This window comes from Bufo gargarizans, chromosome 4 (assembly GCF_014858855.1).
Source record: "Bufo gargarizans isolate SCDJY-AF-19 chromosome 4, ASM1485885v1, whole genome shotgun sequence".
In the NCBI taxonomy this organism is placed as follows: Eukaryota; Metazoa; Chordata; class Amphibia; order Anura; family Bufonidae; genus Bufo; species Bufo gargarizans.
In genome coordinates, this window is record NC_058083.1 from 508,911,998 (window position 1) to 508,936,091 (window position 24,094).

Here is a 24,094-nt window from a genome sequence, read left to right on the forward strand (position 1 = left end):
TCACTTGAATGGGGTCCGCAATCCACATCCGACGGTCCACACCGCAAAAAAGGAGCGCATGCACTACTATTTTGCGGTGCCTCCGCTCTGCACCTCACCTCTCGGATCGCAGACGCAGTCAAGTGAATAGGTCCACATCCGTGATTTGGCGCACAAAGGGGAGGTGCCTCATCCTGTATATTGCGGACCCGCTGTTTGCGGCCCGCAATACAGGCACCAGCCAATAAGTGGTCGTGTGCATGAGTCCAGACAGCGCGCATGTGGCACAAAATACGGACACTGGACGTGTGCATCCTGCACTTTCCTCGGTCCCTATTATAAAAATGTCTATACCCGTCTGAAAAACGGACACGAATAGGACATTTCTATAATTTGTGAAAAAGCCGCACGGATGAGTGATGTGATCTGCAGAAAAAGCGGATCAGACACGTGTCTGTTTCGAAGCCCCACAAAAAAGCAGACAGGAATAGGCATTGTTACAATGGGTCTGCAACACAGACATCATCCGTATTTTTAGCGGGCCGCAAAAATACATACGGTCATGTGAATGCAGCCTCAGGCCTCATGCACACGACAGTTTATTTTCACGGTCCGCAAAAACGGGGTCGGTAGGTCCGTGATCCGTGACCGTTTTTTCGTCCGTGGGTCTTCCTTGATTTTTGGAGGATCCACGGACATGAAAAAAAAGTTGTTTTGGTGTCCGCCTGGCCGTGCGGAGCCAAACGGATCCGTCCTGAATTACAATGCAAGTCAATGGGGACGGATCCGTTTGACATTGACACAATATGGTGCCATTTCAAACGGATCCGTCCCCATTGACTTTCAATGTAAAGTCTGGAGTTCTTTTATACCATCGGATTGGAGTTTTCTCCAATCCGATGGTATATTTTAACTTGAAGCATCCCCATCACCATGGGAACGCCTCTATGTTAGAATATACTATCGGATATGAGCTACAGCGTGAAACTCAGATCCGACAGTATATTCTAACACAGAGGCTGCGGCACCTGAAGTGCACCCCCCATCGGCCCCCCTCCCTCTATAGCAGTAACAACATAACAACATTGGTGGCCAGTGTGCGGCCTCCCATCTCCCCCAGCCCCCCCCCCCCCCCATCATTGGTGGCAGCGGAGTTCCGATCGGAGTCCCAGTTTAATCGCTGGGGCTCCGATCGGTAACCATGGCAACCAGGAAGCTACTGCAGTCCTGGTTGCCATGGTTACTTAGCAATAGTACAATAGTAGAAGATTCATACTTACCTGCTTGCTGCTGCGATGTCTGTGTCCGGCCGGGAGCTCCTCCTACTGGTAAGTGACAGTTCTTTAGCAATGCGCCGCACAGACCTGTCACTTACCAGTAGGAGGAGCTCCCGGCCGGTCACAGACATCGCAGCAGCAAGCAGGTAAGTATGAATCTTCTACTATTGTACTATTGCTAAGTAACCATGGCAACCAGGGCTGCAGTAGCGTCCTGGTTGCCATGGTTACCGATCGGAGCCCCAGCGATTAAACTGGGACTCCGATCGGAACTACGCTGCCACCAATGATCGGGGGGGGGGGGGGGAGATGGGAGGCCGCACACTGCCACCAATGTTGTTACTGCTAAAGAGGGAGGGGGGCCGATGGGGGGCGCACACTGTGCCACCAACGATTTATAACAATAGAGGGAGGAAGGGGGGGCCCCGATGGGGGGCGCACACTGTGCCACCAACGATTTATTACACTAGAGGGAGGACGGGGGGCCCGATGGGGGGCGCACACTGTGCCACCAACGATATTCAAACTGGGGAGGGGGGGGGGGGTCTGCCCCCTGCTGCCTGGCAGCCCTGATCTCTTACAGGGGGATATGATAGTACAATTAACCCCTTCAGGTGCCGCACCAGGCAGCAGGGGGCAGTCTTGTACAAAGTTTGTAGTGTATTCTAACTAGAAGCGTCCCCATCACCATGGGAACGCCTCTGTGTTAGAATATACTGTCGGATATGAGTTTTCACGAAGTGAAAACTTAGATCTGAAAAAGCTTTTATGCAGACGGATCTTCGGATCCGTCTGTATGAAAGCAACCTACGGCCACGGATCACGGACACGGATGCCAATCTTGTGTGCATCCGTGTTCTTTCACGGACCCATTGACTTGAATGGGTCCGTGAACCGTTGTCCGTCAAAAAAATAGGACAGGTCATATTTTTTTGACGGACAGGAAACACGGATCACGGCCTCGGCTGCAAAACGGTGCATTTTCCGATTTTTCCACGGACCCATTGAAAGTCAATGGGTCCGCGAAAAAAAACGGAAAACGGCACAACGGCCACGGATGCACACAACGGTCGTGTGCATGAGGCCTCATTCAAACGTTTAGAAAAATATGGCTGCTTTCTACCACAAGCAGTGTCACCCCCACAGGCTGTGTGTGGTACTGCAGCTCATTCCCTTCTAACCTGGGCTGCTACGAGGCCTCCTCTCCCCTGAAGAGCAGTGGGTGCCACTTAGGCTACATGCAAAAAAAAAAAAAAAAAAAAAAAAAAAAAAAGGATGACATCAGTATGCCATCTGTTTTTTTTTGGCGGATCCATTGTAACAATGGAATAGGGCATGTTCTATTTTTTTTGCAGGGCTACAGAACGGATATACGGATGCGGACAGCACACGCAAAAACCGGAACGGACACGGAGACAAAATACGTTCGTGTGCATGAGACCTCTCAGGATAGACCATCATTAGGGTACTTTCACACTTGCGTTTTTCTTTTCCGGCATAGAGTTCCGTCCTAGGGGCTCTATACCGGAAAATAACTGATCAGGCATATCCCCATGCATTCTGAATGGAGAGTAATCCGTTCAGTTTGCATCAGGATGTCTTCAGTTCAGTCGTTTTGACTGATCAGGCAAAAGAGAAAACCGTAGCATGCCACGGTTTTATCTCCGGCGAAAAAAACTGAAGACTTGCCTGAATGCCGGATCCGGCATTTTTTTCCATAGGAATGTATTAGTGCCGGATCCGGCATTCAAAATAACGGAATGCCGGATCCGTCCTTCCGGTCTGCGCATGCGCAGACCTTTAAAAATGAAAAAAATAAATAAAAAACTGATCCGTTTTGCCTGATGACACCGGAAAAACGGATCCGGTATTGCAATGCATTTTTCTGACTGATCAGGCATTTTTCTGACTGATCAGGATCCTGATCAGTCAGAAAAATGCCTGATCAGTCAGAAAAAATTACATCCGTTTGCATACAGTTTGCCTGATCAGGCAGTCAGTTCAGGCAACGGAATCAAACAACGCAAGTGTGAAAGTACCCTTAAAGGGTTAGTCCAGGAATTAAATGCTATGGACGCTTTCAGGGCAAGTTTTTTATGATTGGATTTTTTTTGGGGGGGGGGGCTAAAAATTATTTTTTAAATTTGTCTTTATTAAAAAAAATAATGTTCAGCTGTTTCTGAGATAAGAGTTAAAACAAATCAGTCTGTTTGCAGGCTGTCAGTTTCTGTTTTCTTTGAATCCTGTCATCTGACAGCTCATGTGTATCTCTTATCTCTGATCTCCTCCTGTCCTCAAACACTCATTATAGCTTAATTCTTATCAAACTGGTAATAATATGGCTTAAAAGGAATGGTCTGCTTTTTTATATTGATGTCCTATTCTCATTACAAGTATGGCGTCCATGGGACGGCTCCTTCCTGTTCATGTGAATACTACGGAGCCATCCCATAGAGCTGAATGGGGACGCCATACTTTTAGAAAATCAGTGATAAGAGCTACACATGAGCCGTCAGATTACAGGATACAAAGAAAACAGAAAGACAGACTGATTTTTAACCCCTGTTAAAGTGATGTAGCAGAGTCAGGTGTGTGGTACAGTGGATAATCCAAAAGAACGGTCAGGAACACTCGTGTCATAACCGAAAGGTAAAGGACGAGGTCAAGTAGAAAAAAAATAAGGCTCTAACCAAGCGAGGGCCCTGGGGGTCAATGTGCTGGTCCCTAACAATCGGACCTGTCGTCGACATCCCTGCAGCCTCCAGAGGGTCACGGTCAGGGAGACAGAATGCTGGACTGTGGCGGGTTTATATAGAGGGGGGTCTCAAATAGGGAACCCTCATGTACGACATCTCTATGGACACTGGCGGTCTTGTAGGACAGAATGAGCGCCCGTGACCTATATGGCAGCATTATTTATTTTAAAGCGCCATTCATTTCAGGGGACTGTACATATAAAAAAGGGGTGCAGACATACAAATATACAAGACAGACAAAAAGCCTGACCACCGGTACAGAGGGGGAGGGGACCCTGCCCCCGAGGGCTATAATGTCCCCATGAATGCTTATGGAGGGGCACACCCAGCGTTACGCCCCCACAGATTTGGTTTGGTGTCCCAGTCGCACAGCACGCGCCCTACCGTCATCAGGACACTCAGTCCCATCAGCCTCTGCTACAGTACAACACGGGGGGCACCTGCGCACCACCAGATGACAGGGGGCACCTGCGCACCACCAGATGACAGGGGGCACCTGCGCACCACCAGATGACAAGGGGCACCTGCGCACCACCAGATGACAAGGGGCACCTGCGCACCACCAGATGACAGGGGGCACCTGCGCACCACCAGATGACAGGGGGCACCTGCGCACCACCAGATGACAGGGGGCACCTGCGCACCACCAGATGACAGGGGGCACCTGCGCACCACCAGATGACAGGGGGCACCTGCGCACCACCAGATGACAAGGGGCACCTGCGCACCACCAGATGACAAGGGGCACCTGCGCACCACCAGGTGACAAGGGGCACCTGCGCACCACCAGGTGACAAGGGGCACCTGCGCACCACCAGGTGACAAGGGGCCGCTGCGGACAGGTCATCAATAATCTACTCCTGTAAATCCCCTTTAAGGGACCAGTGGGCCCCTGTGCAGCTGATTGGCCCACCAATAGATCGGGGTCATGCTCTGGCCTCCGGTGGTCGGGGTCATGCTCTGGCCTCCGGTGGTAGCACAAGGCCAGACTGAGATTTTGTTTTTCCGACACAGGCAAGTAAAGGACGAGAATAAAGCAGAATATGGTTGTGGCCTTAAAGGAGCGCTCACCATGGGGCACTCTCTACTTTTTGGGAGGATCCTTTGAAAATAAGCCAATCAGAAAGTCTCCCCCCTCCTTCACTGTTAACTCTGAATTTCCTGATAGGAGTTTTCAAAACTGGACAGCCCCAAAAAAGTCACTTCTTATCAGTAATTGTTATTTCCTACTGTTTCATCATTTTCGACTCTGCTCATTAACATAGCCCATGATCAATGACTCCAGCTCTCCGGCAATGTCTGGTGGAGGCTGCGGTAGTCTGCACTGCGCCTCCTGCCCTGTCCCACTCATTTCTTTCTATCGCAGCTCTGCTTGTTCTGACAGGCTGCTGTGTAGGAGCAGAAGCTCACCCGGGACTCGGCACCAGCACAAGGAACATAAACTACAGGTCACTAAAGCCCTTTCCTGCTTCTGGCTGGATCGGTGTAGAAAGACAAGGACTGCGCCCTGCCACACTGCGCAGGTACTCTCCCCATACAGGACGTGTACAAGGGCCTCATTCACACAGTCCCCTGCTTGGAAGGTCCTGAATAGAGCACTAATGTAACGCAATGCAGTTACTGACACAGTGTACAGGTATGCAGCCAATCGCTGACCTCAGCAGTCACCCGTGCATGAATGGCGCGTCACCGCTGCAGCCAATCGCTGACCTCAGCAGTCACCCGTGCATGAATGGCGCGTCACCGCTGCAGCCAATCTCTGACCTCAGCAGTCACCCGTGCATGAATGGCACGTCACCGCTGCAGCCAATCTCTGACCTCAGCAGTCACCCGTGCATGAATGGCGCGTCACCGCTGCAGCCAATCTCTGACCTCAGCAGTCACCCGTGCATGAATGGCACGTCACCGCTGAGGTCAGCAATTGGCTACAGAGCTGACAGGAACGATGAACAGCATGTAACCGCCACAGGCCGAGTGGAGATCGGGGCATTTCAAGGCCCTGTTCATACGGCGTCTTTTGAAGCCAGAATTGTGGCGCTGATTCCACGCCAAAAAGAAGCGGAATCTGGCTCTGTTCATGCGGTCAGCAGTTTAAAACCGCGACCACGCAAAGAAAGAACACCTCCATTCTCGGCGCGGTGTGCAGACAGATGCTGGGGGGGGGGGGGGGGTCATTCAAGGTTTAGCTCCATTCAATGTGGGTCCACAGCATTCAAATTGAAAAAAGAGCAACAGTTTCTGCACTAGAGAGAGAGTGGCTTTTGCCTTTGCACAATCTGCTGTGTGAACAGGGTCCTTAAGGTGAGCAATTTAATATTTTTTTACACTGCCCCTCGTCAAATTTTACAAACTCCTTAAATTATTATTTTTTCCCCTTTCAGAACAGCGCTCCGGTCACCCGGCTGAGCAAAGGACTGCAGCCGGTCCCGTTCACTTCAGCGGATGTGCAGAGAGGCACCGTGAAGGAGCTGCAGCGCTGCCGCCCCTTCATTCTCAGGATCTGTCAGACCCCCGCCAATCTTAAAGGGGTGGTCTCATCACAGACAATGGGGGCATATCGCTAGGATATGCCCCCATTGTCTTATAGGTGCCTGTACCTACATTGAGAACGGAGCCCCGAAAGTGGTGGAGGGCGCACTGCGCATGCGCATCCACCCTCCATTTATTTTCTATAGGGAAGCCGAAAATAGACGACCGCTGGCTCAGCTATTTCCGTCATACTAATAGAAGTGGATGGGAGCGGTGGGCGGTCATTGCGCGGTACGCTCCCTTTCACTTCTATGGGGACAGCGCTTGGTGTTAGCCGGACCGGAGTCCTCCAGCCACCACCTTGCGGGGCTCCGTTCCCGATATAGGTGCAGGTCCGAGCAGTGGGGACCCGCACCTATCAGACTATGGGGGGGGGGGGGGGGCATACCCTAACGATATGCCCCCCATTGTCTCAGATAAGTCAACCCCTTTAAAGGGATGGCCTGTCCTAGCAATAAGGGCTCATGCACACGACGCTTGCCTGTTTAGCAGGCATCCACAAAAAACAGATACTGGCCGTGTGCGTTCCGCATTTAGAACAGTCCTATCCTTGTCCGTAACGCGGACAGCAATAAGACATGTTCTATATTTTTGCGGACGCCACATGGTCTGCTGTCCGTATCTTTTGCGTCCCCACTGAAGTGAATGGGTGCACATCTGACCCACCAAAAATACGGTCGTGTGCATGAGTTCTTACCGCTTTTTAAAAAAATATACTGTATAAGGCCTTGCATCCGAGGTTCTTCCTTAGCCTATATTGCAAATCACATCAGGTTTGGCGGACACCATGACGGCCTCTCCCTCAAGCGGCACTATCGGTCAGCGTGCTCTGTCAGGGTGGCGCTGGCGACATGGCGTTTGTAATATACGTAAGGGATGGCATAAGCGCCACCAGGTGAGGTAGTCACATCCACAGGAATGTAAAAAAGTGGCATGAAAACCAGATCACGTGACTCCTATTGGTTCCCCCCATATCTCATCTCTGGCTGACAGGTCCCCTGCCGGACGAGGCCCCCCACACTGCGTCACTCACCAGCTGGTTCCCTTATTGGCTCGAATGTGTTTCCTGGCTACGCCAACCATGAACAAAGCTTGAGATGTCCACCCCAGGATCACAGCCAAGCCAAGGCAGCGAGCAGAGCCACCATGACGCTTCCGGAGCAGCAGAACCGACCAGCAGCGGAGGGGAGCGGAAGTCGGACTGAACCATCTACACGGAGAACTATGGAAACGGAACAGAAGGCGCTTTGCATCTCCCCTTCAACTTCATAAAACTAGACAAGTTTCCTTGTCATAGATAATGTTAATCATTTTAATCTTTACGCTAAGGTGCGGTAAAAATCCAACATTTTCTATGTATTCTACCTCCGTCCGGAGTGGTACAGTCCCGTCTCCATGGAGACGCGTCCAGACACCGGGGACATGGCCACCCTTGGGAAGCTTCAGAGCCGTCTGGCCGATCGGACCATGGAATATTTCCAAAAATGCAGGTAAAGTTAGCGGGAAGGACCAAACCTCCGGGACCGGGGGACGCTGCGGAGCTCCCGGCAAGAAGCGGAATACTTCTCCGGAGCTTCTATAGTAAAATATAGCGCGACGGCTGCTCCGAACTACACTTCCCATGATTCCGTGCCAGTCTGAGGCCAGGCAGCTAGGGGTTGAGAATTCTGGGAAATGTAGTTTTGACGTCGGTGGAAACTTATTAGTCCTAGTTATGGTCGTGAGTAAGTTATGGTTGATGATGAGAGTTATAATCACCTGCACACCTCATGATGGGAGTTATGATTACCTGTTCATCTATATTATACTCATTGTGCATAAGATGGGACTAGTAAATGGAGGTGCAACCACTACCAATGTAGTAAACACTTTTATTGGACTACAACGCCCAGCATTCCATTATATGAGATGATATTAATTAGTAGACTAGCTGGAACATTCAGAACTATACATGCGGGTATGGTGACAAGTTACCCTGATATCCCCAACCCTGGGCTAATGAAAGAATCCCTGGGGGTCTACAGCAGTGAAGGGGTTAACGTGAGCATCTTTGGTGGCCTAGGGAAGGGGGTGATGCCAAAATCCCTGGTGGTCTAGGGTATTGAAGGGGTTTGATCAAAGGGGTTTTGCTGCTCTACAAAATAGATGTCTTTAAGCCAGGCCATGTCAGATTGGTGGGGGTCCCCTCCGATTGTCTGCGGCAACAGCCACAGGGGTGCTGGGGTCGGACCCCCATCAATCAGATATGGATTTTATACAGCCGGTGAACCACTTTAAGGGTCCATTCACACATCCGCAAATGGGTCCGCATCCGTTTCACAATTTTGCGGAACGGGTGCGGACCCATTCATTCTCTATGGGGACGGAATGGATGCGGACAGCACACAGTGTGCTGTCCGCATCCGCATTTGCGGAGCGCGGCCCCTATCTTCCAGTCCGCAGCACCGCAAAAGATAGAACATGTCCTATTCTTGTCCGCAGCTGCGGACAAGAATAGGCATTTCTATAGGGGGTGCCGGCCTGGGAGTGTTGCGATCCGCAATTTGCGGGTCCGCAACACACCACGGACGCGTGAATGGATCTTTAAGAGGACCCCTCACCTCTAGGTGCCACCTGTCCTAACAAAAAATACTGCACAAGTTAAGCCACACCCCAAAGGGGGTGTAGTCCTGGGGTGCGTGGGTTAACAGGGTGTTAAGTCGCTATTTCATAATGTGGCTCCCAGTACTAATAATGTCCCCATTAATCCCCCCAGTAATATTAGTGCCTCTAGTAATAGTAATGCCCCCATTAGTGCCCCCCAATAATACTAATGCCCCCACTAGTGGCCCCCCAGTAATAGTAATGCCCCCATTAGTGCCCCCAGTAATAGTAATGCCCCCATTAGTGCCCCCAGTAATAGTAGAGCCCCTATTAGTGCCTCCTAGTAATAGTAATGCCCCCATTAGTGGCCCCAGTAAAAGTAATGCCCCCATTAGAGCCTCCTAGTAATAGTAATGCCCCCATTAATGCCCCCCAGTAATAGTAATGCCCCTATTAGTGCCCCCAGTAATAGTAATGCCCCCATTAGTGCCTCCTAGTTATAGTAATGCCCACATTAGTGCCCCCTAGTAATACTAATGTCCCCATTAATCCCCCCAGTAATATTAGTGCCCGCAGTAAAAGTAATGGCACCATTAGAGCCCCCAGTAATAATAATATAATAATGCCCCTATTAGTGCCCCTAGGTAATAATAATGTCCCCATTAGTGCCCCCCAGTAATAGTAATGCCCCTAAAAGTGCCCCCAGTAATATTAATGCCCCCATTAGTGCCTCCTAGTAATATTAATGCCCCCATTAGTGCCCCCTAGTAATACTAATGTCCCCATTAATCTCCCCAGTAATATTAGTGCCCCCAGTAATAGTAATGCCCCCATTAGTGCCCCCAGTAAAAGTAATGCCCCTATTAGAGCCTCCTAGTAATAGTAATGTCCCCATTAATTCCCCCCCAGTAATAGTAATGCCCCCATTAGTGCCCCCAGTAATAGTAATGCCCCCATTAGTGCCTCCTAGTTATAGTAATGCCCCCATTGGTGCCCCCTAGTAATACTAATGTCCTCATTAATCCCCCCAGTAATATTAGTGCCCCCAGAAATAGTAATGCCCCCATTAGTGCCCCCAGTAAAAGTAATGCCCCATTAGAGCCCCCAGTAATAATAATATAATAATGTCCCCATTAGTGACCCTAGGTAAAAATAATGTCCCCAATCGTCCCCCCAGTGACATTGGTGCCCCCAGTAATAGTAGTGCCCCCAGTGATAGTAATGTCCCCATTAGTGCCCCCAGTAATAGTAATGTCCCCATTAGTGCCCCCCCAGTGATAGTAATGTCCCCATTAGTGCCCCCAGTAATAGTAATGTCCCCATTAGTGCCCCCCAGTGATAGTAATGTCCCCATTAGTGCCCCCCAGTAATAGTAATGCCCCCTTCTCTACTCTTCTCTGTGCAAAAAAATAAATAAAAATAAAAGCTCTCACCTCCTCCATTTGCTCGCGCCGTGGGGAACACTTGCTACTGACTTGAAGCTCTGGACAGGACCTGCTCTCCAACGTGATGACGTCTTGCAGGTCCTGTCCTGCACATCCAGTCAGCAGGGGCGCGATCAAATGGATGAGGTGAGTTCATATTCTTTTTTTTGGTGCGACAAAATGTCGTCGTGTAGCCCTAGCCTTAAAGTATAACCAAAGGCACTACAAAGCTTGCTGACAGTGAATGGAAACAGTCTTTGTTGAAATAAAAAAATAAGTCCTGCCCTGTCTGCTCTCACAGCTGAAGATTTGCTACAGTGTATCATTGTAGGCAACTTAGATATCTCTCCTGTCCTGGACTGCAGGCTCATAGCTCCGACCTGCACTGATACATTGTGACGTTCTTCAGATATGTGAGCAGGACTACATCAGGCAGCGGTCTCAGAGCCCACGGTAGTGATATAGCCATATATTATCTCACCTTTGTAGAGATGCTGAGGAGAACAGACTGAAGGAATATAACGCAGCGGTGGTCATCCAGAGCTGGTTTCGGGGGTGCAGGGTTCGTGCCTATCTCAGGTAAGTAGTTTGGTCACTCTGTGTATGCTTATAGATGCCGGGGTCCTGCTCTATAACATCTATCATATGGGGGGAGCCCCACTATTAGGGGTCCTGCTCTATAATAATGAAACCTTCCTTTACTTTTAATCCATATGCAAATGAGCAGTTACGTGCACTGAGGGTGGGTCCAAGCCATTCTGTGCACCCTTGCGCCTCCTCCTTCCACTGCCAGACCCTCCCTCTGCTTTCTGTTTGACAGGGCCAGGTTCCTGCTGTAAAGCATCAGGTGTGAACCCACTGTGCCAATGAATGGATATGACTTGGGGCTACTCCTGAGGGCCTTGTCAAGGTGGACCCCTGGTTTTCACAGTCTCTGGACTTCACTGTAGGGGACATTAAGCCACCAAGTCTAGGATAGTCTTCGTTCACAGGCTGTTGACCAAGGTGGGGAGAGACACCAGTGCATGGCACCAAGGAGACGGGCAAAAAGCTTGTTTATTGGGCAGGCTGAGGTCAGGAACGCAGACTAGTCAGAAAATAGGTCAAGACAGGCAGAGTTCATCCAGTATGGTAGTCAGGCAATCCGGACAGGCAGAGTTAATGCAGTACAGTAGTCAGGCAATAAATCAGGACAGACAGAGTTCATACACTATGGTAGGTAATAGATCAGGGCAGGCAGAGTTCATGCAGTATGGTAATCAGGCAATAAATCAGGGTAGGCAGAGTTCATGCAGTATGGTAATCAGTCAATAGTTCAGGACAGACAGAGTTCATTCAGTACAGTAGTCAGCCAATAGGTGAGGACAGGCGGTACAGGGTCAGTATGGTGACCAGGCAGAAATCAGGTACAGGAGGCCAGAACAATACAAAAACGTACCTTTGCAGGACTAGACAAGCTAGTAACCTGTAGCTCAGGCATCTTTCTATAGGCGAAGGGACCCTATATACCCCAGGGAACAATGCCATTGGCTGGGGACTGATTAGCTCGTGCTCGCACTGCCCCTTAAAGAGCCAGGAAGAATGCAAAGCCTAAGGCAGAGAGAACCAGAAAGCAGGTGAAGGGGCCGCAAGTGTCCTGCAGCAAGGAGGGTAAATACTCTGGCAGTTGTGTTCACTGATTGAGAGAGGAGGTGCTGGTGGGCGCAGACCATCAGCATCCCACCTACATTGTCATCTCACCTGGTTCTGTCATTCAAGGGGAGGGAGGGCTGGCATAGGAAGAAGGAGGAGCAAGGGTGCACAGAGGTGCTTTGGCCCCTCCATAGTGCACTTAACTGCTCATTTGCATATTGGTTAAAAGTACTTTTTCTCTAGAATGAAGCAAAGGATCGCTAAATGAAAGATATTTCATTCAGTTAAGCTAGCCCTACAGGGCATTGGGCCTGGTTTACCACCCTCCATTCCATAGTCGCTGTGCCTGGTATTGCAGCTTAGCTTCATTCACATTCATGGCCATGTGACCAATGACTGTGAGCTCACATGACCAAGAAAGAGGCCTAAGGGTCCCAGTTGGACCCCTGTAAGGGTCCCAGTAAGGGTCCCAGTTGGACCCCTGCCGATCACATCCTGATGACCTATCCTGATCTGTCTTGTCATATGGTCTTTTCAGATACCTGAACAGAATGGTGACTGTGATTCAGAAATGGTGGCGTGGGTATCAAGCAAGAAAATATTTCAGGAGCAAAGTAAAGGTATTGACTACTGACTATACGATGAGCCATATCTAAGCCTTGAAGACGGGATTGCTTTAGATATACGACAAACCCCCAACAAATATTAAATAAATAAAATCTGTAATTTTGTGCTAGTATTGTTAACCACTTAACCCTTTCCTGACTGGACGATTTTACATGTTTACGTTTTTGTTTTTTAACTCCGTGCCTTTCTGAAGACATAGCTTTTTTTTATTTTCCATTCACATAGCTGTTTTAGGCAAGTCAAGGTCAAGACAGGCAGAGTTCATGCAGTATGATAGTCAGGAAATAGGTCAGAACAGGCAGAGTTCATCCAGTATAGTAGTCAAGTAATAGATCAGGACAGGCAGAGTTCATGCAATACAGTAGTCAGGCAATAGGTCAAGACAGACAGAGTTCATGCAGTACAGTAGTCAAGCAATAGGTCAGGAGAGGCAGAATTCATGCAGTACTTGCGATTATACATGGTTGTGTTTTCGTTTTTCACTCCCTGCCTTCCTGGAGCCATAGCTATTTTATTTTTCCACTCACTTAGCTCTATGAGAGTTTGTTTTATGATCTAATGCAGTGCCCAGGTTTGGGGTGGCCCACACACTACGCTGGGTCCCCCAGACACTGTTGAGGTGTCAACATGTGTTGCTGCTCTTCAGAGAGGATGGTAAGGTGTGTTACAACCTAATTGGAATTAAGTCCAGAGAGTCAGGGTCTGCAGTAAACCAGTGTGCTTCTTTATTGGAGGAACTCAAGTGCAAGACAATACAGGCAAGGCACTGAGCGGGCTTCTCCACTCTCCTGGGAAGAAGGTTCCATGCTGAGGAAAGGCCTGAGCTATCTCTCTCTCTCTCAGAAGGCTGGTACCCTGGCCAAAGGCTGGTGGCCCAGGATCTGTGGCTCAGTCGTCTGGCTGCCTCCCTGGTCAACAGGCTGGTAACCCCGAGTCTGTTGCTCAGTATCCTGATCTGTCACAGTCCCTCTCATGACAGAGGTGAGAAGATCGGATAGACTTGCTGCACGTGAGGCTATCTCACAGGTCTGTCTGTTTTCCTCTTTGTATGTTGTAGTTTGGCAGGATCTCACCTCTCCTCAGGTTCTGCTTGTTATCAGTGATGAGGCTCTAGGTCCGTCTCACACTGCTGACCATGCGGTTGATATTTCCCCTGGGAGTTGCTAGAGCTTCTTTCTCTTATATCTCCTGCTTCTCCATTCATCTCAAAGCTAAGTACAAGCTGCCTGTTCTGTTTATTGTTCTCTGGTGTGTTTTGCTTCTAGGCCTCAGGGAGATGCGGGTTTCTTCATCTGGGAAGGAACCAGCTGTCTCGTCTCCTGCTAACTATTTGCGCCCACTATCAATTTGCGCCCAGCCAGCCTCGCCACAACTGCCGTTTGAAGCGCCGCCCAGCTCATCAATATTCACTGAGCTGGGCGGCTACTCTGAAGCGCTGTACTAGTGTCCCCGGCCATCTTCAGCGCATGCGCCCGGCACCCTCACTGGCCGGGATCGCATCGCGCGTCTGCTTTATGCGCATGCGCCGGGCACAGCGCATGCGCATAAAGCAGACGCGCGATGCGATCCCGGCCAGTGAGGGTGCCGGGCACATGCGCTGAAGATGGCCGGGGACACTAGTACAGCTCTTCAGAGTAGCCGCCCAGCTCAGTGAATATTGATGAGCTGGGCGGCGCTCAAACGGCAGTTGTGGCGAGGCTGGCTGGGCGCAAATTGATATGAAGCACCGCCCCTTGGGCAGATTGAACGCCAGGAAAGCAGGTTATAAAACTTCTTTTTACTGTATTTATGAGGTGGACAGGGGGGATACTTAGATGATTCTAATACCCTTTATAAGACCTATACTGTCATATATACCCCTGTCAGTGTCCCTTTAAGTCCCTTTAGGATACCTGAACATGCAATTGTTAGATCACTTGTCACATAGACTGCCGTGAATTATCATCGCAGCCTATGGGACATTCAGTACGTTCCTCCGTTGCGGTAGCCTCAGATCCTTCAGAGGGACTGAAATTAGGAACAAATGGCTCCACGTTCGGACCCCGGAAGCTCAGCCTCAGATGCTGTGGTCAGTTAGTCATAATACACTGCTGCTGACAAGACGCATCAACTAATCAGATCGTGCTTGATTGGATATTTTTCACTTGAATCATTTTTTTTATAGGCCTGAATATATTTTGGCTGGTTTTACCACAACTGGGGGCTTTATTCTTGTACATTTGTGCAGTATTATATTAGCTATATTCTTGTACATAAGAGGCAGTATTATAGTAGTTATATTCTTCTACATAGGAGCAGTATTATAGTAGTTATATTCTTGTACATAAGAGGCAGTATTATAGTAGTTATATTCTTCTACATAGGAGCAGTATTATAGTAGTTATATTCTTGTACATAGGAGCAGTATTATAGTAGTTATATTCTTGTACATAGGAGCAGTATTATAGTAGTAGTATTCCTGTACATAGGAGGCAGTATTATAGTAGTTATATTCTTGTACATAGGAGCAGTATTATAGTAGTTATATTCTTGTACATAGGAGCAGTATTATAGTAGTTATATTCTTGTACATAGGAGCAGTATTATAGTAGTTATATTCTTGTACATAGGAGCAGTATTATAGTAGTTATATTCTTGTACATAGGAGCAGTATTATAGTAGTTATATTCTTGTACATAGGAGCAGTATTATAGTAGTTATATTCTTGTACATAGGAGGCAGTATTATAGTAGTTATATTCTTGTACATAGGAGGCAGTATTATAGTAGTTATATTCTTGTACATAGGAGCAGTATTATAGTAGTTATATTCTTGTACATAGGAGGCAGTATTATAGTAGTTATATTCTTAACCATATTTCTTTTTATTGAAAGAAAATCAAGGCCGAGGCCCACACATGACCATACAATGGCCAGAAATACAGAATAGTCATCCTAGCATACATGTCAAGTGAGGGCATCACATGCTATCATTGTCAATGAGCAAATCATGAAAACATGACACATGTAAAAAGGGGAGGGGGGGAAAAGGAGGAAAAGTCAGGAAGGGGGGAGGGGGGAGGGGAAACAGGAAGTGATACATTATCTGCTCTATCAAGCAAAGTGTCTATATACTTTCCATGGGGACCACAGTGTTAAGAAGCGAGAGCGTGAGTTACTCTCCCAGTGCGCCAACTCCTCAAAACGGTAGATCTGGTCAACCTTATCTGACCACATATGGAGAGACGGTGGGGAATCATTTTTCCACAAAAAGGGGATAAGCAGCTTCGCTGCGGTAAGTAGCATTGTCGGGAGGTTATTCTTAGCAGGAGTAAGGGTATCGTTAGGGCACCATACCAGAACAAGTTTAGCATCTAGTACAATCTTGGTCTTACAAATAGTGTTAATCAGAGACTCCACCTGCTTCCAAAACGGCTGAATCTTGTGACACAGCCACCAAATGTGAGACAGGGATCCAGTTTCTATGCCACATCTCCAACATGTTTCAGGAATTTCTGGGTTCAATTTATGCAGGAATTCGGGCGTCTTGTACCACCTGCTGAGTAACTTAAAAGAATTCTCCTGGACTCTAACACAGCGGTTAAACCCATGCGAATGAGCTAAAACAAAGGCTTTCTCTGGTTCTGTAAAGGTCAGAGATAGCTCCTTTTCCCAAGAGGCCATATAACTGAGCTCCGGAGGCAAGCTGGAGAGCATTTCTTTATACATCAGAGAAAGTTGCCTAATGGGGGGCTTAATCGCTAGGACCTTCTTCTCCAGCCAGGAAGAAGAACCATTCCCCGCAAAGGATCCAGTACACTTAACTGAATCTCTCTTAAAATCTGCCAGGTGAAAGAAGGGAGCAGCTTTGACTTCGGGGCGGTTCAGTATCAAATTCCAGTCCAAACTACCATCTGGAGAAGGACATCTCGCAAAGTGAGGTCAGCGAGCTTGGACCAAATCCCAGAGGGGTTTGACACGGAGGGGTGGATATGAGATTGCAAAAATTTGAGTGGCATACAGGAGTTTGGAAAGTTGAACAGGTGGGATTGGACCATCCTGGACCATTCTACCAGCATCCCCTTCAAAAACGGAGAAGAGGCGCAGTGATTGGCTGAGAAGGGCCGAACACCCCACAGGGTAAGCCATTCCTGATTGGAGATCAATGCAGACTCAAGGCGTGAACATAGTGAGCTAGATGGCCGGGACAGGGCTGTTACACACCTACATAATTGAACAGCAGTGTAATACAATTTTACATCCGGCATCCCAAAACCTCCAAACCTTCTATCCCTTGTCAGAACATGGTAGGCAATGCGCGGGGATTTGCTATTCCATAGAAAGCGCGTGAACACTCGGCGGACCTCTGTGAAATACGAATTCGGCAACCAAATAGGGAGGGATTGCAGCATATATAGAAATTTGGGGAGAATGAATGTCTTAAGGTAATTTTTCCTTCCAACCCAAGATATAAATGGAAGCTTCAGGTTTTGTAAATGATTACGCACATCTTGCAAAAGTGGAGCAAAGTTGAGAGAGGCTAAGTCCTGAACATTAGCCGAGACTCGCGTCCCCAAGAACGTAATGTCTCTGGAGGCCCAGGCAAACGGGGTACGTTGTTTAAGGTCATTAATCACAGTTTTGGGGCAGGAAATATTGAGAGCCATGGATTTCCCATAGTTTATTTTAAAATTGGACACGAATCCAAAGTCCTCAAATATATCTAACAATTTGGGCAAGGACTCCGAAGGGTTAGAGGTCAGAACTAAAAGGTCATCCGCAAATGCTGCAGTAACATGGTAGCCAGAGCCAACCCTTAGGCCTATAATATCTGGATCATCTCTAATTTTACACAGTAGGGTCTCCATCACTAAAACGAATAGTGCGGGTGAGAGGGGGCATCCCTGCCTCGTCCCATTAGTGATGCGAAATGGTGGGGACAGTGCTCCATTGACCTTGACCATGGCAGAGGGGGCCGAATATAGGGTATGGATAGCAGTAACAAACTGGTCTGGGAAGCCAAACCTCGCCAGGGTCCGCGACATAAAGTGCCAGCTGACCCTGTCGAAGGCCTTCTCCGCATCTGTACTTACCAGAACCAGAGGCTTTGAAGCTCTCTTTGCCCAATTCACCAGATGAAGAAGCCGCACCGTGTTCTCCGACCCCTGTCTGCCATGGACAAAGCCTACCTGCTCCTCATGAATCACGTCAGGAAGAACATCCTGAAGCCTAGAGGCAAGAATCTTCGCCCACCACTTCACATCATTGTTAAGCAGGGATATCGGCCTATAATTACTGCAGCAAGTCGGATCCTTATTTTCCTTATGGAGGACAGTAATGTGTGCCAACAAGGAGTGGGGAGCAAGCGAACCACCAGTCAGGAGGTAGTTACACAGGTTCTGAAAACGAGGGATTAAAACATCTTGGAATGATTTATAATACACGATGGAAAAACCATCAGGGCCCTGGACTCTTGCCTGACGGGATTGACATAAGAACTTTGCGGATTTCTGACTCTGAAATAGGCCTAGTTAGTTGAGAGGCCTTAGATGAGGAGATAGAAGGGAGGTTAAGGGTCTGCAGGAATTTATCAGTGGCTTCCGCTAGGTCACCAGGCGTAGCTCCTGCCGGCGGGGGTAGATTATACAGGGCTTCATAGAAGGAACAAAATGCCTTGGCTATGTCTGGGGTGGACTTATGTAACAACCCCTTGGGATCCTTGATAGAGGAAACAAAGGAGTCAGAGAACTGTTTTTTGGCAATAGCCGACATCAGTTTGTTTCCCCTATTCCCATGGGCATAGGCCCTGAACCTGGATCTCAACACTAATTTTGCAGAAGTGACGTTTAATAAGTTTTTAAGACGCGTTCTGGCTTCGGTCAATTCCGTTAGGGTATGAATAGCCTGTGAGTCCTTGTGGGAGGATTCCAAACGAGCAATAGTAGCTAACAAAGCGTCTAAGGCCTTTGTCCTTTGCTTTTTTACATAAGCCCCCAAGGCAATAAGTTCTCCCCTAATGACCACCTTATGGGCTTCCCAAAGTATAGCTGGTGAGGGGGGGGAATCTGGGGTGTCATTAATGCTAAAGAATTCCGAGATCGAGGCCCTAAGTTTGGTTGCGTGTGAGGGGTCTAAGACCAAAGTGTCGTTAAGGCGCCACACACGTTCCTTCCTTTGCGGGCCTGTCAAAGAAAAGCTTATAAAAACAGGGGCATGATCAGATAACGTTATATTGCCTATCCGGGCTCCAGAGACATTACGTATATATGAATCAGACTATGAATAAATAATCCAATCTATGGAAGGACGTCTTAGCATGGGAGTAAAACGTATAGTCCCGTCCATTGGGATTCATGATCCGCCAGACGTCTAAAACTTTTAGTTTCCTCAGCGAAATTTTTAGCCTTTTTAATAACCTGTAAGACACAGAGGGTCTGCCCGCCGAAGTGTCCACCGCTGGTTCCATGGCAACATTAAAGTCGCCCCCTAGAATCAATAACCCCTCAGAGAAGGATGAGAGTGCAGCTAGGGTCTGAACGAGCCATGGGATTTGGCCTTTATTAGGGGCATACAAATTGGCGAGCGTTACCGGGGAGTCCCCCAAGACGCCCTTTACAAACAGGAATCTGCCTTCAGGGTCAGCGGATATAGTTTGGGGCTTAAAAGGAAGGCACTTATGTATGGCAATACTAACCCCCCTACTGGCCGAATCATGTGTGCTATGAAACCATTGCACAAATTTCTTAGGGGGTAACTTGGGAATTTTGCCTGTCCTAAAATGAGTCTCCTGCAGGAAGACCACTGACACCTTATCCTTCAGGAGGAGGGAAAGTGTCTGAGCCCGCTTGCATGGCTCGTTCAGACCATGTGCATTAAGTGAGGCTACAGTTATGGAGGACATTTTTGTATACATACAGCTGTATATGAGCATATGGTACACCAGGTCACATAAAGAAGCACCAAGATAAGAAGAGCAGCGGAAAGGAGGGGAGGGAAAGAGGTCAAGGAACAAAAAATAAGGGGAACAACATGTAACATAGTGGACAGACACATGACCTGCTCGGACAAGCAACCCATCCGAGAGGTGACGAGCGCCTCACTTATCACCAGTCCAAATAGAAATGGACTGGTGAGGGGGCAAGTGAAGCGCTTATGGTCTCTAACATATAGACCAAAAAAGAACGAAAAAAGTGAAAGAAAACACATCCAGCACCGGGATCATCCGGTCATTACCCTGCACATGAGGGGAGAGAGACCCCTTTCTGGAGGCCTGCCTCAGCAGGGAATCATCCCATTCAAGACATAACGTTTCATAAAAAACATAGATTATGAGCTGAATAGCAGCGAAACATAGGGCCATTAGGGAAAGGCCAGAGTCCGCTAAACAAAACATTTTGCACAGAGGTAGAGGTTACCAACTCTTCACATTAACGGAGTGAGATAAAGCATGGCAGTAGCAGTTCATGCTCATACAAACAGCCAAAAAACCTTGTCACAGGCTCAGGTGAGAGCCCTGTCCGGCTTGCTGCGTCCCGATCGATCCGGCCTGCCCGCAGATGCCGTCTGCCAGGCAGATACTCGCGGCGGTAAAGGCAGGGGGCCATCTTGGTCGGCTGGCAACCATGAGGGAATTTCCACTGGAGGGACATCTAGGGACCTCCAGACCGATTCCAGATCCGCAGGTGACCGCACCGTGAGCAGTTTTCCATTCCTGGACACCGACAGACCGAATGGATACAGCCACCTGAATGGAGTAGACGTCTTGCGAAGAACATCCAGGAGAGGCTTGAACAAGCGTCGCTTTGCCAGGGTAGATGGCGCCAAGTCCTGGAACATCTGTAGCGGTACGTTGTCATACTCCAGCACTTCCATCTCTCTTTGCCTTTTCAGAAGAGCTACGGTGTCCACGTAGCTCAATAGGCCGCAAATTACATCGCGTGGCGGATCTTGGGGTTTAGGCCTAGGGCGCAATGCCCTGTGAATGCGCTCCACTACTATCCCCTCCGCTCTATCAGGCCCAAGCATCATGGAGAACAGTTCTCGCGCCACTTTCGGCAAGGCCTCCGCCGCTAGCGATTCAGGTAGGCCGCGAATGCGTATGTTGCGCCGGCGACTCCGGTTCTCCTGATCCTCCAATTTCAAGAAGGCATCATTCAATAGGGCTTTGTGAGAAGCAAGCACCTCCGCAGCTTTGCCCTCATAGGTCAGTATGGCTTCTTGCGTGCTTTCCAGCGTGACCACTCTCTGGCCGAGATGTTTTATATCGTCCTTAATGTCCGCCAAATCTTGCTTGAGTGGCGTGAGGGCAGATTCAAGAACCCGACGAAGGGTTCGTTCCGACAGCGGTGGATCTCTAGGCCTCCTATCCGAAATATCAGAGCCGCTGCCCGCATCCGATAGGTCTCCTGCGTCGGAGTCTGGAGCAGTAGACGCCGCCATATTGGCGCCTTTCTGTGCGGCAGCTCTCGGCGTTTTTCGGAGAAATTTCTCCATCTCAGGCTGTCTGGAGCGCTGTGGGGTAGACTCTGAGCTTCCTCTTGTCTTTTCTTTGCCAGGTTTCCCCATAATCAGGTAAAATCCAAGCTTTTATAGGGTAAATGAGCCGGAATGCTGGAGGAGCTCAAGCTCGTGCGGCCATTCAGCAGCGTGGCTCGGCTCCGCCCCCTATAGTAGTTATATTCTTGTACATAGGAGCAGTATTATAGTAGTTATATTCTTGTACATAGGAGGCAGTATTATAGTAGTTATATTCTTGTACATAGGAGGCAGTATTATAGTAGTTATATTCTTGTACATAGGAGCAGTATTATAGTAGTTATATTCTTGTACATAGGAGCAGTATTATAGTAGTTATATTCTTGTACATAGGAGCAGTATTATAGTAGTTATATTCTTGTACATAGGAGGCAGTATTATAGTAGTTATATTCTTGTACATAGGAGCAGTATTATAGTAGTTATATTCTTGTACATAGGAGCAGTATTATAGTAGTTATATTCTTGTACATAGGAGCAGTATTATAGTAGCTATATTCTTGTACATAGGAGCAGTATTATAGTAGTTATATTCTTGTACATAGGAGGCAGTATTATAGTAGTTATATTCTTGTACATAGGAGGCAGTATTATAGTAGTTATATTCTTGTACATAGGAGCAGTATTATAGTAGTTATATTCTGTACATAGGAGCAGTATTATAGTAGTTATATTCTTGTACATAGGAGCAGTATTATAGTAGTTATATTCTTGTACATAGGAGCAGTATTATAGTAGTTATATTCTTGTACATAGGATCAGTATTATAGTAGTTATATTCTTGTACATAGGAGGCAGTATTATAGTAGTTATATTCTTGTACATAGGAGCAGTATTATAGTAGTTATATTCTTGTACATAGGAGCAGTATTATAGTAGTTATATTCTTGTACATAGGAGCAGTATTATAGTAGTTATATTCTTGTACATAGGAGCAGTATTATAGTAGTTATATTCTTGTACATAGGAGCAGTAATTATAGTAGTTATATTCTTGTACATAGGAGCAGTATTATAGTAGTTATATTCTTGTACATAGGAGCAGTATTATAGTAGTTATATTCTTGTACATAGGAGGCAGTATTATAGTAGTTATGTTCTTGTACATAGGAGCAGTATTATATTAGCTAGATTCTTGTACATAGGAGCAGTATTATAGTAGTTATATTCTTGTACATAGGAGCAGTATTAGTAGTTATTCTTGTACTAGGAGCAGTATTATAGTATTATATCTTGTACATAGGAGGCAGTATTATAGTAGTTATATTCTTGTACATAGGAGCAGTATTATAGTAGCTATATTCTTACACATAGGAGTAGTATTATAGTAGCTATATTCTTACACATAGGAGTAGTATTATAGTAGTTATATTCTTGTACATAGGAGGCATTATTATAGTAGCTATATTCTTACACATAGGAGCAGTATTATAGTAGTTATATTCTTGTGCATAGGAGCAGTATTATAGTAGTTATATTCTTGTGCATAGGAGCAGTATTATAGTAGTTATATTCCTGTACATAGGAGCAGTATTATAGTAGTTATATTCTTGTACATAGGAGGCAGTATTATAGTAGTTACCGTATATTCTTGTACATAGGAGCAGTATTATATTAGCTATATTATTGTACATAGGGGCAGTATTACAGTCATGTTCTGTTCATTCCCCAGATAATGTGATTTTTTTCTTCTTGAACTGGAGGGTTGCTTTAATGGGTCAGACATTGACTTACAGAGTAGCTACCTATAGGTGACACTAGACATATAAGTACAGCATTCCTTTAAGACCTCCTGCACACGAACGTGTGCGCTCCGTGGCCGCAATGCACGAACACCGACCGTGGTGCAGCTGCAGCGGATCGCGGACCCATTCACTTTATTGGGTCCGCGATCACCTGTTCCGCAAAAAAATAGGATATGTTCTATCTTTTTGCGGAACAGAAGTACGGGATGAAACCCCACAGAAGCACTCCGTAGTGCTCCTGTACGGTTCCGTTCCGTGCTTCCGTTCCGCACCATTAAGTGAATGGGTCCGCCTCCGTGATGCGGAATGCCCACGGAACGACACCCGTGCGTTGCGGATCCGCAATACGGCAACGGGCAGCACACGTTTGTGTGCAGGAGGTCTAAAGAGAATGAGGCTGATATGCAATACCACATACAACCTGTGGAGGAGTAAAACCTCCATGTTTTTCTATTCTTGTACAGTCCCTTTAAATATATGTCTATGCAGCAGATTTGTAGCTCTGAATTGAAAAAAGTGGCTCTGATATATAAGTAGATTTATTGGCATAAAAATAAATAATATTCATGGGTAGGCATTCACGGTATGCTCCCTTGTATCAGTGATCTGTAGCCCCCGCTGTCCCCAGCAGCGCCCATCCCCTCCATTGATTTTCATGCTTGCTTCAGTCTTCCCTCCGTTCCTATTGCAGAGATGAATTTGTAGGTCACTTTAAACATTTCCTCCCGCTAATAGCTGGAGAGGTATCAGTTGCCAGCAAACAAGGTAAAGCATATGCACAAAATGCCTGTGATTACTCGTTAATAAATCACCCTAATGATCATATACAAAATTGCGAAATAAAAGTTGCACTGATGCGGAAAATAAAAGCTCATCAGATGCCGCACCCATATGTGCGCAGTCAACATCGCTCTGATCTATCTCCTTAGATTTTTGTCGAGTTAGGAATAGCAAGCTGGTAAGTGCACCCCTGAACAGTCTCCCTGCTCGGGGGCCGAGGTCATACGAGGATGTATTAATCTTGCTGTCTG

The 24,094-nt window shown here is 47.5% G+C and overlaps 2 protein-coding genes across 2 annotated transcripts in view; one reads left to right on the plus strand and one right to left on the minus strand.

Annotated features, from left to right (window-relative positions):
• The window catches only part of GPATCH2 (G-patch domain containing 2), a 125,246-nt gene extending 117,536 nt beyond the window's left edge, over positions 1-7,710 (minus strand). The window contains exon 1 of the mRNA XM_044288797.1: positions 7,575-7,710. Within this exon, the coding sequence (XP_044144732.1) occupies positions 7,575-7,624 (50 nt within the window). The 5' untranslated portion in view covers positions 7,625-7,710. The remainder of the gene's footprint in view (positions 1-7,574) is intronic.
• Positions 7,711-7,937: 227 nt separating this feature from the next.
• Positions 7,938-24,094, plus strand: part of SPATA17 (spermatogenesis associated 17) — a 216,913-nt gene continuing 200,756 nt past the window's right edge. Inside the window, exons 1-3 of the mRNA XM_044288798.1 lie at positions 7,938-8,031; positions 11,038-11,127; positions 12,719-12,800. Of these exons, the coding sequence (XP_044144733.1) occupies positions 7,964-8,031; positions 11,038-11,127; positions 12,719-12,800 (240 nt within the window). The 5' untranslated portion in view covers positions 7,938-7,963. The remainder of the gene's footprint in view (positions 8,032-11,037; positions 11,128-12,718; positions 12,801-24,094) is intronic.